We start from the raw sequence: 15726 nt of genomic DNA, 5'->3' as shown, positions 1-15726 counted from the left end.
AGGAGATAAAGATGTAGGACAGGGCTGTCTAAAATGATGACAAGAGTGAAATTTTAGTAGCCCCCCTGTGGTTTATAAATGCTTTAATAAAGGAATCTGAGTTACTGCAGAGCTCTCACTAAAAGGGCAAATCAAAATATATTCTCTATTGTTTCAATAAAAACTTTTAAAAGTAACAGCCTGATCTAGGATATAAAGAACTATTGACTTGAATTTATCAAGGATAATGAGATGTTTCTTTAACTATCTTTGTATTTGTCTTAGGTTTCAGTTCCCTACTAGCCATTTTTGTTCCCTACTAGCCATTTTTGTTCTAACCTTTCTAGTTATATAATTATTATCTTTGGTAAAGAAAAGATGAAATAAGAATTGAGTGGTTCTCCCTTTGCCCTGTTATTATCATTGTCCCATCTTTCCCCAGGCTTTCCCAGATCATCCTCTTTCCTTCAATATGGTGATCTTACTCCCTTATACATAAAGTACCTGGGTATGCACTACCAAAGTATTCTCCCAATTTATATAGCTATAATTTGAAAACTTTAAATAAATAAAAAATTACTTAAATAATTATAGACATAATTAATGTTAATGGTTCAACTAGACCAATAGAATTTAAAAATTATAGTACTTCCTAAATTAATCTTCAATTTTTGTGCTTTAGATTGTCAGGCTACCAAGGGAACCAAACCACCACACAATTCAACTCTGTGATATAAACCCAAGAATATAAATTACTCCCCAGCTGAAAAGAATGGAAAACTGGAAAGCAGGCAGACAGAAATGAGATTTAAATCAATGCATCATACTCTTTACTAAAAAATATATATATGATCTGAGTATAAAGATTATAAAATGAAAATAAAACAATTAGAGACAGAAAGATGTTACAGTATAAGTTGGGAGGTTTTACAAAATTGCTTCTTTCCTCTTCTCCAACAGTGAGATTCTTCCTTTTTTCCTTTAGAAAGATTTTATCTATTTTGAGTTACAATTTTTCCCCTAATCTTGCTTCCCTCCCCCCACCCCACCCCCCCAAAGAAGGCAGTCTGTTATTCTTTACATGGTTTCCATGGTATACATTGATCTAAATTGAATGTGATGAGAGAGAAATCATATCCTTTAGGAAAAAAAATAAAGCATAAGAGATAGCAAAATTACATAATAAGATACTGTTTTTTTTTTTAATTAAAGGTTATAGTCTTTGATCTTTGTTCAAACTCCACAAGTCTTTCTTTGGATACAGATGATATTCTCCATTGCAGATGGCCCAAAATTGTCCCTGATTGTTGCACTGATGGGATGAGGGAGTCCATCAAGGTTGATCATCACTCCCATGTTGCTGTTATGGTATACAAAGTTTTTCTGGTTCTGCTCATCAGTGAGATTCTTTTTTTTTAAGGGGTTTTTTTTTTTGCAAGGCAAATGGGGTTAAGTGGCTTGCCCAAGGCCACACAGCTAGGTAATTATTAAGTGTCTGAGACCGGATTTAAACCCAGGTACTCCTGACTCCAAGGCTGGTGCTTTATCCACTACACCACCAATCAATCCATGGTAGAAAAACTAAACTGGGCCTTTTATATAAGCTAGAATGGTTAATAGCTTCTTGGCATTTCTCAGCTTCTACTCTTTTCTTCCCCTCCCCCCTACCCCAGCATTTCCTATACAGAAGCCATAGAAACCTTAAAGAAGGCATCCCAGAATTTCACCTTCACCCCACAGGTGAGTAATCATTTTTATGCTAATGAAAAGCTCTTGCTACTCCTTAGTCTTTGCAGGGCTATTAACTCATTCCTCTTTGGGGGGTGGCAACAGAGCACCCCTCCTAGATCCACCACTAGACCTCTAACCCCATTTTTCAGCTCCTCGAATGGATTGTTTCCCATATTGGACTGAAAGCTCCTCCAGGGTAGGTACTGCCTTTGCCTTTCTTGTATACTCAGCACTTAGGATAATATCCAAATATTAGTAGGTCCCTAATAAATGCTTATTGACTGATTAGTCTTTTGTACTCTTCAATTCTCAAGCCAATCCAATAAACATTAAGTGCCAGGATTGTGATAAATTCTGGGGGTATAGTGAAGAAAAAAACAGTCCCACATTCTAGGAGCTTAGAGTTATTTCTCTTAGTGACATTTTAAAAAATTTATTAGCTACATTGGCTTTGATAGCCACACTTTGCTTTTAAGATAGAAAATAAAGTAATGAAGTAGTAGGATTAAAGGGAAAAAATGTCTAATTTGATATAAAAATGAAAAAAGTTATGAAAGAATTTTTGAAGTTTAAAAAATGTGAACACAAAAAGGAGAAGGGAATCAAGGTGTGAACAGGACCATCAGTAATGGGATATAAAGTTAAAAAAAGTAAGTTTAATATCAAGAAAATCTTCCTAATTATTAACCAAGACTTTTAGAAAATTCATTTTTTAAACATAGTTTGAACCTAGCATTGTAATTCCTTTTCAGATTACTTATATGTTTAGAAAGTACATTCTGCTCTTTTGTTTTAAGGAGCCCCCCCTCTTATTGTGACTTTCTTTTTCTCATTCATTACAGTGGGGTGCTGATTTACAAACTGAACATGAAAAGTACCTGGTGAAGTACTGTGGCAATATTCCAGTATTTGTTATTAACTATCCTCTTGATCTCAAGCCTTTCTACATGCGGGATAATGAGGATGAACCTCAGCATACGGTAAGATAAAGACATAGTACAAATCAGGTTTCCTATTCCTTTCACCTGGGATTTGAATAGAAACATAGAATGTTGGATGTGAAGAGACCTTTAAAATAAAGAATGTCAGAATTGGTAGGGACCTTAGAGATAACTCATCCTACATTTGAGGAATGAGGAAATTAAGGTTCATATAGGTTTTTATCTTTGGATTAATCTCATCTAGCCTGTGGACAGCAAATCAACTAAATATTGTTGACCATCCCATTAGTCTAGATTCATGAATAAAATTTCCCCCAACATAATGAAAAAGTAAAACTCCAATTCATGTTGGAGTTTTTTTCATATATGTATCCCTGTTAGCAGCATACTGACTCTGAAAATGACAAATTTTTCTATTAGCACAAATTATGTTTTATTATATTTTTATTTTGTTATACATTTCCCAGTTATATTTCCATCTAATTTAAGCTCCACTCATGAATTTGCAACCTATACATTTTGACACCTTTGATCTAAAATAAAACTACCTACCATTACTGAGCCAATAATTTAAAAATGCAAAAACATTCTTAGTTTGTGATCTAGCCCTTAAGTCATAGTTTTCTACCCCTGATCTAGAAATCCTTTTCAGCTCTGAAATTAAAGGCATGTCCTTGCCTCTGTTTTTCTATCTAAAGGGTTATGAGAGGGATAGTGGGCATTTTGTATACAAAGCAGGTTACATTAGTAAAATGGAAGGAAAGAGAACAGGGGCAGTGGTGTGGAGCTCCATATTCTATTGTAGTTATGGTGGAAGACCTGCCAGGTTCAAGTTAAAAGCTTTAAGCTAATCAAAAAGAAGAACGGACAGTCAAGAACTGGGATGAAGGTACCAGAGATAAAGAGAATAGAGAATGGGTAAGATAGAGGTATGTAAGGGACTGTTGTGTGTGGGAGTATTGTAAACTTTTATCACCTGGTGTCCTCTAGCACCAGAGCAATGTTTTACTGGTTGATTGGAGAGTGCCACAGGAGTGGGAGTGTACCAAGCACTGGGGAGGATATTTAGGCATTTGTATTCTGGTAAATAAATGGAGAACTTGGAGCACTTTTCATCTTTGTCTCCCACCTCTTCAACATTCACCTGGGTAAGGATAAGCTAGTCTAGCAGGAAACTAAAAGAGGTACTGGCTGGCTGCAGGGAAGGTAGATGGAAGGTTACATAATGGAGCAGAAAATTCAAATGAAATTAACTTGAGCCATTCAGTAGGCGAGTTATCTTAGAGAGAGTGAAGGGAATTAAGGGACCAGAAGATATTGTTTCCTTGGTCACTTCTTTCTTTTTTCTACCATTCACTATCTCTTCTTTTTCTCCAGGCTTATTCCTTCTTTTTGGTCCATTTCTTCCCCTTATTCTCTTTTTCCCACATTTTTGGGGGGTGCCTTTGTCTTCCCCTCTTGACTGTCCACAATATGGAAATACGGGTGTGTATACATATATGCATATATTCATATAAAAATATTTTGTGTTATTGGTTTTTAAAATGCAAAATCAATATTTATCTTTATCCAATAAAGGTAATTGGAATTACACAATTTAAAGTTGAAAAGAACCTTAGTTCTTAGTTGAAAAGAAACTTGTCTACTCTACTTCCTCTTTTTTTTTAATTTACATGGACCCTTGAGGCCCAGATGAATTGTCCAAACTTTAAGTAGCAAAGCCAGTGTTTGAATCCAGACCTTCTAACTATATGTCCAGTGCTCTTTCTACTTCCACTTACAATTTGTTTTTTATTTATATCAACAGTGATTGATTTTTTTCTGTTCATTCAGAGTCCTCAATCAAAATAGATAACATTCTTCCTCCCAACACACACACACACACACACACACACACACGTTCTCTCTGTCTTCGTCTCTCATTATTTCTGTCTTTTTCATAAATAAATGTTCTCTCTGTTTATATATTTAGTCTACTCTTGTAATAATGGAGCATGAATAAATGAAAATTATAGTCATTTCAAATTTCATTTTCATCTTTGGCTTTACTTCCTCTCCCTCCACGTCTACCCCCACCATTGGCATTTATGAAACTAATGAACAGAAAACTATATTTGTTTCACCATCTCTCTTTATCTCAACTTCACTAGTAGATTTGCTGATGAAACTTTACAATAGTGAAATACAACTAGATGTTGGCAGTTGGAAGGAGTCCTTGTTGAGAATTGATAAAACCCTAAATCATTGAAATTTGACTTCATGTCAAATCCTGGTAAATGTCCCATCTGACTTATGTGGTTCAGGGAACTTTAATAAGCCATAATAACAATAATAATAGCTAACATTTATGTAGCACATAACTATTTTCAGGAATATACTAAATGCTTCAAATATATGATCTTATTTGATCTTCACTACAACTCTGGGAGGTAGGTAATGCTATTATTATTCCCATTTTCTAGATGAGGGTCACACAGCTAATAAGTATCTGAGAATGGATTTGAGTCTTCCTGACTCCAGGCCCAGAGTTAGTCATCCTACTACTTAGTTAAAAAGTATGCTGTGATCCCTGATCATGCTTCCTGTTTCTATACAATATAATATAGCTTGAAATTCCCCTTACTTGGATAGATTTCCCTCTCCCTTCTGTCAAGCCTGACTCTTTATTTCCTTCAAGTCCTCTACTCCATCTATCCTTGAGTAACCTAGCTCAAAATGATCTGTCTTTCTGAATTCCAACAGATCTCAGAGTCCATATCAAACCTTCTAGAACTTTTTTTTTTTTTTTAGTTTTTCCAAGGCAATGGGGTTAAAGTGGCTTGCCCAAGGCCACACAGCTAGGTAATTACTAAGTGTCTGGGGCCAGATTTGAACTCAGGTACTCCTGACTTCAGGGCCGATGCTCTATCCACTGTGCCACCTAACTGCCCCATAAACCTTCTAGAACTTAATCACATGTTCTCAGGTATGCTTCAGGATTTCACATATGTAAGTATTGTTCACATATGTGTGTTGTTTCCCCTGACTAAGTTTTAACCTTGTCCAAGGCAGGGCTTGTGCTTTCTTTTATATTCTGCACAATCTATAGAAGAGTTCTGATTATGAAAAATTCTGATCCTTTTCAAGTACTTGATAAAGAAAGGAAATTGTCTAAAAGAAACTAAAAAGGGAATTTTTGCATGGTTAAGTTTAAATAAATGCAAATAATTAGAATCATAGTATGTCATGACTCATAACATTAAATTCATTAGAAATTTTGAATGACAATGAAAACAACCTTTTATAAATACAAGAAAATCACTTATAAACTGAGAAGCTGGACTCTTGACATGAACTCCAGCAGCATTAGTTAGATTTCAGTGAACTTGTACTTGTTCATTTCATGTGACCCTTTAGTATCCAATACCTCAGAATTGGAATCATATAGATTTAATTATTTAAACAAGTTGCATTAGTCCCAAACTAAAAAGTCTCACTCCACTGACTGCCAAGGTTTATTAAAAGTCCCACTTCTGTAAAGTGCATGGTTCAAAGCTATTCAATCATCTGCACCTCTCATTTCATCTTTTCAGCACAGACTTAGGGTTTAAATTGTATGTTTTCACTTGCATGACTATGTTTGACTGGTTCATGGGTGAGGCTGAAGGAGTTTCTGTAATGGGTGTGGTTCAGTGTTAAAAAAAAAAACCTCTTTTTAAGACAGGTGCAATTCACAAGTGGCCTCCCTAGAACAGGGAAAGGTAAGAATCCTAGTAAATATCCCATCTGACTTATTCTGAATAATCTTCACACACACTAAAATTGTGATTTTAAAAATAAATGTTATTATATATATATATATATATAGAGAGAGAGAGAGAGAGAGAGAGAGAGACACAGAGACACTAAGACTGCTCATTTTTGTATGGCACAAGAGTAACATGAGAAATACCAAATCCAGTTTAAATGGCTCTTGAACAGCACTGTGGAAAAAGATCATTCTTGCTATCCTAGTTTTCTAGCATTATCACCTATTGCTTGCCTTCTGGTTTTTTCATTACTTATGGCATCCCCATCCCTAAAATGGATTCCCCATATCAACCATCAACTCCTTCCTAGTCCCTGTTTTAAAGTCCCTTCCTTCAAGTCCCAACTCATGTATCACTTCTCCATAAAACCTTCTTCAACTTCATCTCTACACTAAACCTGAAAGTGATGTTTAACTTCAGTTTCAGTTTCTTGGCCTTCTGGCTTGACCTTTCTTTCTACTTAGCATATTTTTCCTTTTATCACAGTTCATTTTATATCTGTATCTGCACAACAAACATATAATGTATCACATCACATGACATCAAATTACCTTCTGAACTATCTGAGGGGTGGACTATATGGTTGTATCTATTTTTATATTCCCAGCACCAAGCATAGGATCTTGCATACAGTAGGTACTTAATGAACAGTTGAGTTGAATATTTAAGTCCGATGAATTTCAGCTAAATGTATAGAAAGATCATTTTCCTCCAGACCAGTGTAATTTTACAACCTTGTGTGATTAAGTGGTTCTCTTGGGCCTGGTATGGACATCTGTTATCTGTTGTCATGGCAACCCTGGAAATCAGAGCAGCAGGACTAGAGGATCAGGAAAGCTTTAAGAACATAGAAAATGGTCTGGAAGCATTGATTTATTGATTAGTAGATCAGCCAGATAATGGACTTTTGACCATGGTAGCTAGATGATTTACCTTGGGAATGGTTAGCTATCCCATTGATTTCCATTATATCATCTCTTAGAACAATATCTTCAAATTATTTGTAAAGAATAATGGAAACAAAAAAAATCATCATTTTTCCCCCCTTAAGAGTAGTAGCCTTCCAGGAATTAATGTCTGCTCTAAGGGTGAGCAACTTCAGCCTTCTAGACTTTGCCGAATAATTTTTAAAATTTTATTAAGATGTCTCAGTTTCACAAAATGGGACTGGGGATTAGAATATCCTAGGAGCTGAGAGAAGAACATCTTTGTATTATTAACTGCTTAGGCCTCACTGTCAAACCATTTCCTCTGGTCTCTGTCTCTTCCTTATTTCCATACTTAGCTAAGGCAATTGGGTCAGAAGTAGGCATAAAAACCTCATAAGTCTCTTGATGGAGTATTCAGTGTTGAGTGAGCTAATGCAGTGTGCAATATTGAGAGGGAAGGAAAACAAGGAAATTGTGAAAAGAGATAAAAAAATAAAGAAAAAAGAGGTCTCTTTGCAAAATAGCAGAGGAATGAGCCCTAGACTGGAAATCAGAAGACCTGATTCTCAGCCTACTGTTGTACCTGTGGGACCCTGGGGAAGTAGCTTCCATTCACTGGCCCTGTTTTCTCATCCATAAAAGGACTAGGTATTATCATAGGATAATAGAATTTTAAAATGTCATCTATCTCCTTCAATCTATAGAAGAAGAAACTGAGGGCCAGCATGGCAAGTATTTGCCCCAAATCTCTCAGAAAATGGAAGAACCAGGATTAGAATCCAGCTTCTCTGACTCCTGGATACTCCACCATACTACATCAGGGCCCTTAAAGATTCTTCTCGCTACCAGTTTTGTGACTTAGAATTGAGAGAATATTGAGAGAGGGAATTGGGAGGTTCTTAGACATTTACTTTTTGAATAATTAATTACTATGTGCTTAGAATAGAAATTAAGAATGTCCAAAAGAAACAGCCTTTGCCTCATAAGATTTTTCAATCTTATCAAGGAGGCAAGAGAACTTATTGATACAGAAATTGATACATGCCCGCCACATAGTTGGATTACATTTGTAATTGCTTGTGTAATGAAAAAATGAATGAATGAAGTGACTTTCTATAAGAAAGTTAAGACTAGAGAAAAACCATATATGGGCTTTAATAGTTAAGGAGTTTTTCATGGAATCTGGGTGGAATTTGGATTGGGTTGAAGAAATTAGGAAAGGTAGAGGAAAAGAAAATATTTTGGGAGCCTGAGTCATAAAGAAAATAAACATGGAAAGTTCAAAGGCTAATACAAAAACTAGGCACAATTGAGTGCTCCAGATCTTGAGATGGGCAGTTGGACAAAAGGTTAAATGGGTACTATGTAGCCAGTTTGTAGGGCGCCTTCTATGTAGGATGAGCTCATCAACTCTCTTGGGCAACTAGCTGGGCTGTTGGACAGGTCCAACTGGATATTCCAAGGCATCTCAAACTCCACAGATCCAAAACAGAATTCATTATCTTCCTCAAAATTCAGTCTTCTTCCAAACATCCCTTTTATTGTTACGAGCTCCAACATTCTAAAAGTCACTTGGTTTTGCAACCCTATCATTCTCAGCCCATCACTCCCGCTTATCCCATATAGCCATTCAGTTGTCATATGTTGTTGATTCTCCCTCCTCAACTTGTCTGGCATCCATTCCTTTATCTTAATAGTTCAGAACCTCTCACCTAGACTATTTCAGTAACCTCCCAGTTGGTCTCTTATTCAGTATTCTCCTCTTCCAATCCATCCTCCACAGAGCTTCCAAAGTAATTTTCTTAAAGCATTTGTGACAATTTCACTCTCCTACTCAGTAAACTCTGGGGATTTTCTATAAAACCTCTAAGATCAAATGCAAACTTCTTTTTGTAATTTAAAACCCTCCCTAACCTGAATCCAGTCTCTGTTTTTTCCAACCTTAACATAATTATTACTCATCAAGCACTGGCCTTCTTGAGGTCATGCACAACTTTCCACTCATTTTCTACAAATCTTTGCACAAGTTAGCTTCTGACTTGGAACATAGTCCTGCCTCTTCTCTGCCCCTTATAATCCTTTACTTCCTTCAAAACTCAGTTTAGAGGCTATTTCTTTATCCTTCTAACTTCTAATTCTTTCTCTCAAATTGCATCTTATTTACTTTGTATTTATTTCTAAATATGCCTATAGGCTCCCCCAAAAAGAATGTAAACTTCTTGGGGGCAAAGGCTGTTTCATTATTATCTTTTTATTACTTTCATTGACACAATAACTAGTGTAGACTCATAAATGTTTACTGATTAATTGAGTTCAGTCTAAATCCCATTTTTCTTATGTGTAAAATGAGGGATTTGGACTTGGATAGAGATCACTTATCCATTCTAATTTTGAGACTGTAGTATGATGTGATATGGTAGAAAGGAGGAAGCCATTGTCATTTTTTTTAACTGGAGAGAAGGAAGAAGTGTGATATAAATGAAGGTGCTAATTTAATGTGGATTCATCTGGCATTTGGGTGTGAGCCCGAATTTGAGAGCAAGCTAGATTGGAAACTGACAGGTTAATAGACTTTTGCATGTACCAGACTTAGGATAATGAGATTATAGACTTAAGATGGTGACAAGTATAAATGAAACAAAGAATGAACCCCAAAAAGTATTTCAGAGAAAGAAAGAATCAACAGGATTAATGATAAATGGATTTAGAAAATGAAAGAGAGGGGTGGCTAGGTGGCACTAGCCCTGGAGTCAGGAGTACCTGAGTTCAAATCCAGCCTCAGACACTTAATCACCTAGCCGTGTGGCCTTGGGCAAGCCACTTAACCCCATTTGCCTTGCCAAAAAAAAAAAATGAAAGAGAATAGATGAATCAAGATTTCAAACTTGGGTGGCAAAAAGAGTCATGGTATCATTACTAAAAGATAATTTCCTATTTTAAGCCTTTGGTATCTTTTTTTTTTGAAACTATAACCATTGACTTGAATCAGGTAATGCCTTCTGAATCTTCTTAATTAGAGATCTCTTGGAGTAGAACCAGTCAGTCAAAAGGGAAGGGTGGATTTGGGAGAAGAGAGGGTGTGGTAAGGAAGCAAATCCATTCTAGCAATTACAACTTTCTCAGAACCTTTGCTTTTTTCTACAGGAAAAAGTGTCCAGATTGAAATTCAATACTAGCTACTACTTAAAACTTCTCTTTTTTATACCATCATATTTAAAACACATTGGTCTCCTCTGTCTCTTAATTTTTGTCCATGGAAAAATACTGTTAACTTTTCCTCTTTTCATAGCAAAGGTTCAGCTAGATCCAAAACTGCAAATATATTTCCTATATTTTTTCTTTTACTAAGAATGGGTGATATGACTGGTGACAGCCTGCAGAGAGGAAGATAGATAAGGAATTGGGGTTTTTTTTTATATATTTAATATATAATCAAGAATACTGAGATAAGATCCAAATGGTTACAGGACTTAGACATAAAAAAACAATACTATAAGCAAATTAGAAGATCAAGGACTAGTTTACTTGTCAGATCTATGGAAAGGGGAGCAGTTTATGACTAAGAGTTGGAGAACATCACCAAAAACCAATTAGATGATTTCGATTACATTAAATTAAAAAGCTTTTGCACAGATAAAACCACTGTAACCAAGATCAAAAGAAATGTAGTAAATTGGGAAACAATCTTTACAACTAATGATTCTGACAAAGGACTCATTTCTAAAATATACAGAGAACTGAGTCATATTTTTAAAACAAAAAGCCATTCCCCAATTGACAAATGGTCAAAGGATATGCAAAGGCAATTTACAGATGAGATCAAAGCAATCCATAGCCATATGAAAAAAATCTCTAAATGATTAATTATTAGAGAAATGCAAATTAAAGCTTCTCTGAGGTACCACCTCACACCTCTCAGATTGGCCAATTTGACCAGAAAGGATAATGATCATTGTTGGAAGGGTTGTGGGAAATCTGGGACACTTATACTGTTGGTGGAGCTGTGAACTCATCCAACCCTTCTGGAGAGCTATTTGGAACTATGCCCAAAGGGCAACAAAAATGTGCATACCCTTTGACCCAGAAATACCACTACTGTGTCTACATCCTGAAGAGATGAGGAAAAAGGGTAAAAACATTACTTGTACAAAAATATTTAGAGCAGCCCTGTTTGTGGTGGCAAAGAATTGGAAATCAAGTAAATGTCCTTCAATTGGAGAATGGCTTAGCAAACTGTGGTATATGTATGTCATGGAACACTATTGTTCTATTAGAAACCAGGAGGGATGGGATTTCAGGGAAGCCTGGAGGGATTTGCATGGACTGATGCTGAGTGAGATGAGCAGAACCAGAAAAACACTGTACACCCTAACAGCAACATGGGAGTGATGTTCAACCTTGAAGGACTCGCTCATTCCATCAGCGCAACAATTGGGAGCAGTTTGGGACTGTCTGCAAAGGAGAGTGCCATCTGTATCCAGATAAGGAGATGTGGAGTTTGAACAAAGTTCAAGGACTATTCCCTTTAATTTAGAAAAACACAAATATCTTATTGTCTGATCTTATTACCTCTTAGACTTCTTGTCTCTTCTCTAAGGATATGATTTCTATCTCATCACACCCAGTTTGGATCAAGGTACAACATGGAAACAAAGTAAAGACTGACAGATTGCTTTTCATGGGGGGGAGTAAGATTGGGGGGGGGGGGGGAATTGTAAAACTCGAATTATATCTTTAATAAAAATTAATTTGAAAAAAGAAAACAAAAAATAAAATATAAAAAAAAATACTGAAGCAGCTAGTGTGGGATCAAAGAGACTTGGAAGGAATCCTTTTTTTTCTTTTCTCTTTGAAGCCAGCAGAGAACAAGTTACAGACTTCAGACTTAACTCTTGACTTGTTTGCTGTGTGTTTCCAGGACTTGAGACCTGCACTTTATTTTCAGATTTGACTATAACTTCACAAGTAGGAGTGGGGGGGGGGGTATCATAAATAAGAGACCGACATTGTTCTGCTTGGATTCCAAAGCAAGCTATTTCTAGCTAACATATCATTGCAGCTGTGTGGCTCCAGCCAAGATAACAGTCATTTAAAAGTAAAGGAAGAGGTGCCAGCAAACATGCTTCTCCTTTTTTCAAAATGCAAGCATGAGGATATCTCCAGTCAGTTCCTCTTATGTCAAATTTGAGTTAATGCATTTGTTTTTTGGGGAGGGGTTATTTGTTTTGAAAGGGCCTGTTTATATTCATTTAAGGATTTTCTAGCTTGTCTAGAATATTACAATAACAATAGAGATTGTCTCTATTCTTGTTATAAAAGTATAGTATTATCAAGAAAGAGTCAAATTTAAAAACGGTATTCTTTCCTTACAATTATAACTAATCTATCCCAGCAGAAGAAAATTTAAAGACAAATGTTACTAAACCATGTAACTAAACTGGAAATGGACACAGGAAACCACAGAGCCAAACTAAGACTATATTTTATGATATATTTTTCTGGATGTTGGTAGTAATGCAGTCTGTAGCCTTTGTTATATCTTTTATTCTGTCTGAGAGAGATAGAATGTATGAGAGAAGAAATAACAGTGGAATTATTGAAATATTTATTTGTTATCCCAACTCCTCTCATTTACAGGATTGAATCTTTACAGGATTTATAGAATACCTTACACATTTATAACTTTCAAGGTCCACAGGTTTAATAAATGCTGAACTAGGAGGATATATTATTCTTTTTTTATTTTTTTATTTATTTTCATCCATATGTACATGAATATTTCCAAGTTACAAAATTCTCCTCCACTCTCCTTTCCCACCCCCCTTCCTCAGCAGGGTTAGCATTTTACATACATATTTTGTTAAACATGTTTACAAATTAGTAATTTTTGGCATGAGGAATTAGGATTAAGGGAAAGAGATACATATAAAGTGTTCATCAGATTCAGAAGAGTGGTTTTTTTATGTTTTGTTTTGTTTTTCTTCCTCTGGTTGGAAATAATAAAAGTCCTTAACCAGTTAAATATAGTTGTCCTAGCTCTCTGGACTGCAAGAACAGCTGCTTCCATCAAAGTTGTTCATGATGTTGTTGTTGATGTGTACATTGTTCTCTTGGTTCAGCTTCCTTCACTCAGCATCAGATCCTGTAAGTCATTCCATGCTTCTCTAGAGTCCAACCCTTTATGGTTTCTTATAGAACAATAGTATTCCATAGTATTCATGTACCATAGCTTGTATGGGCATCCCCTCAATTTCAAATGTTTTGCCACTACAAAAAGAGCTGCTATGAATATTTTGGAACATGTAGGACTTTCTGGATATAGACCTAGAATTCTAATTGCTGGGTCAAAGGGAATGAACAGTTTTGTTGCTCTTTGGGCATAGTTCCATATTGTTCTCCAGAAAGTTTGGATCCATTTACAACACCACCAGCAATGCATCAATGTCCCTATCCTCCCATAATCTCTCCAGCATTGATCATCTTCCCTTTTTCTCATCTTGGCTAATCTAAGAGGTGTGACATGATACCTCATTGTTGTTTTAATTTGCCATTTCTCTAATCAATAGTGATTTGGAGCATTTTTTCATGTGATCATATATAGCTTTAATTTCTTCATTTGAAAATCTGCTCGTATCCTTTGACCATTTATTAATTGGGGAATGACTTGTGATCTTATAAATTTGATGCAATTCTCTATATATTTTAGAATTGAGACCTTTACCAGAAATGCTGGTTGTAAAGATTGTTTCCTAGCAGAAACTTTTCTTCTAATTTTGTCAGCATGGATTTTATTAGTGCAAAACTTTTTAATTTAATAGTCAAAATCATTCATTTTGCAGTTTATAGTGTGCTCTAATTCTTGTTTGATCATAAATATATCCCTTTTCCAAACATTAGATAGAGTATTTTTTGTCTATTAATTTATCTATGGTATTGCTCTTTATGTCTAAATCCTGTACCCATTTTGACCTTATTTTGGTATAGGGTGTGAGATATGGGTCTATGCCTAATTTTTGCCATACTATTTTCCAGTTTTCCCAACAATTTTTGTCAAATAGTAAGTTCTTATCCCAGAGAATATATCATTCTAAAGTGTTTCCAAAGACAACAATGTCAATACTTCCATAGTAGTTTTAACTAATTAGCCAATTCTGCTTCATCTTTAATCTTTTCTCTTTTAACTCCTCTATTTTCAGTCATCTCTAACCTCCAGTCCTAACTCTTAAGACTTTTTCTACCATACTTCCTCATCCTAGATGTCTGTTTTAACCTTGGACTTCTTACATTAAAAATACCTTTGGGGCAACTAGGTGCTGCAATAGATAGAGCACTGGCCCTGGAGTCAGGAGGACCTGAGTTCAAATCCAAACTCAGACACATAATAATTCCCTAGCTGTGTGACCTTGGACAAGTCACTTAACCCCAATGCCTTGCAAAAACCAGAAAGAGAGAAAAAAAATAAGAAAATAAGCAAATATTTTGCTTTGTGACTTCTTACTCTTGATTTTCTGGTTCCTCTCAGAACCTTTTAAGCTTAAACTCCCAGGTCAATTATGTTTTCATTCTTCCTCAGGCTCCATTCCTGAAATCTTCTGATCTCTCTACTGTGGTGTCACGTGGGTATCTTCTTTTCCTCTATTACCTTCCCTTTTTGGCTAAAAAAACCTAGTGTCATCTTTTACTTTCCTCTTTTCTTCATCAATTATATCCCATCTTTTAAAAATATTTTTCCTAAGGGCAAGTGGAGCCAAGATGGCAGCCTGAAGACAGCATTTCCTGGGAACTCCTTCCTCAGGGAACTCCAAAAGCCATCAAATTATGACTCTAGCCAAATTTAAAGGGACAGAACCCACAGAAAGACTGAGTGATGCATTTTCCCAGTCCAAGATAACTTAGAAGTTCCGCGGGAAAGGTGTGTTCCACCAGGACCAGGAGTTGGAAAAAGTCCAGGTTGCAGCACAACCTGAAAATAGCTTGAAGGGGTTAGGAGAGAATTCAACTAGACCAGAATGAATGTGAAATGAAGAGTACCAGCTTCAGAACCTGCAGCGAGAATCAGGAGGAACCAGCCTGCACCTCCAGAGCACAGCCCACAGATGGTAAGGGAGCCAGGGAAGAAGGCAGAAATATCTCTGCTCTCCATGGGGAGGCAGGACTCTGCTGTTTGCCCATACTCAGATCCAGGTTGCAGTTGGGGCTTCCATACTAAGTTAGCCCAGCAGGGCTCCTCCTTACAGCTCCAGTGCAGAGGGTAGTGCTATGGTCATCTACATATCAAAGCACAGTCAAGAGAGCATAAGAACTTGGAGGAATAAAGATCCCAGGCGGGTGTCCCCCAAAAAAGAAAACCCAAAGCCT

General features: G+C 36.2%; 1 protein-coding gene across 5 annotated transcripts in view; it reads left to right on the top strand.

The window, feature by feature from the left end:
• The window catches only part of NARS2 (asparaginyl-tRNA synthetase 2, mitochondrial), a 195255-nt gene that overhangs the window by 151365 nt on the left and 28164 nt on the right, over positions 1-15726 (top strand). For all 5 annotated transcript variants that reach the window (XM_074216991.1, XM_074216990.1, XM_074216992.1 and 2 more), the window contains 2 exons: positions 1653-1719; positions 2553-2690. In XM_074216991.1, coding sequence (XP_074073092.1) covers positions 1653-1719; positions 2553-2690 — 205 coding nt within the window. The remainder of the gene's footprint in view (positions 1-1652; positions 1720-2552; positions 2691-15726) is intronic.

The sequence above is a fragment of the Macrotis lagotis genome, chromosome 1 (genome assembly GCF_037893015.1).
Source record: "Macrotis lagotis isolate mMagLag1 chromosome 1, bilby.v1.9.chrom.fasta, whole genome shotgun sequence".
In the NCBI taxonomy this organism is placed as follows: Eukaryota; Metazoa; Chordata; class Mammalia; order Peramelemorphia; family Peramelidae; genus Macrotis; species Macrotis lagotis.
The sequence above is the reverse complement of the archived record's forward strand: the minus strand, read 5'-3'. Positions and strand labels throughout refer to the sequence as shown.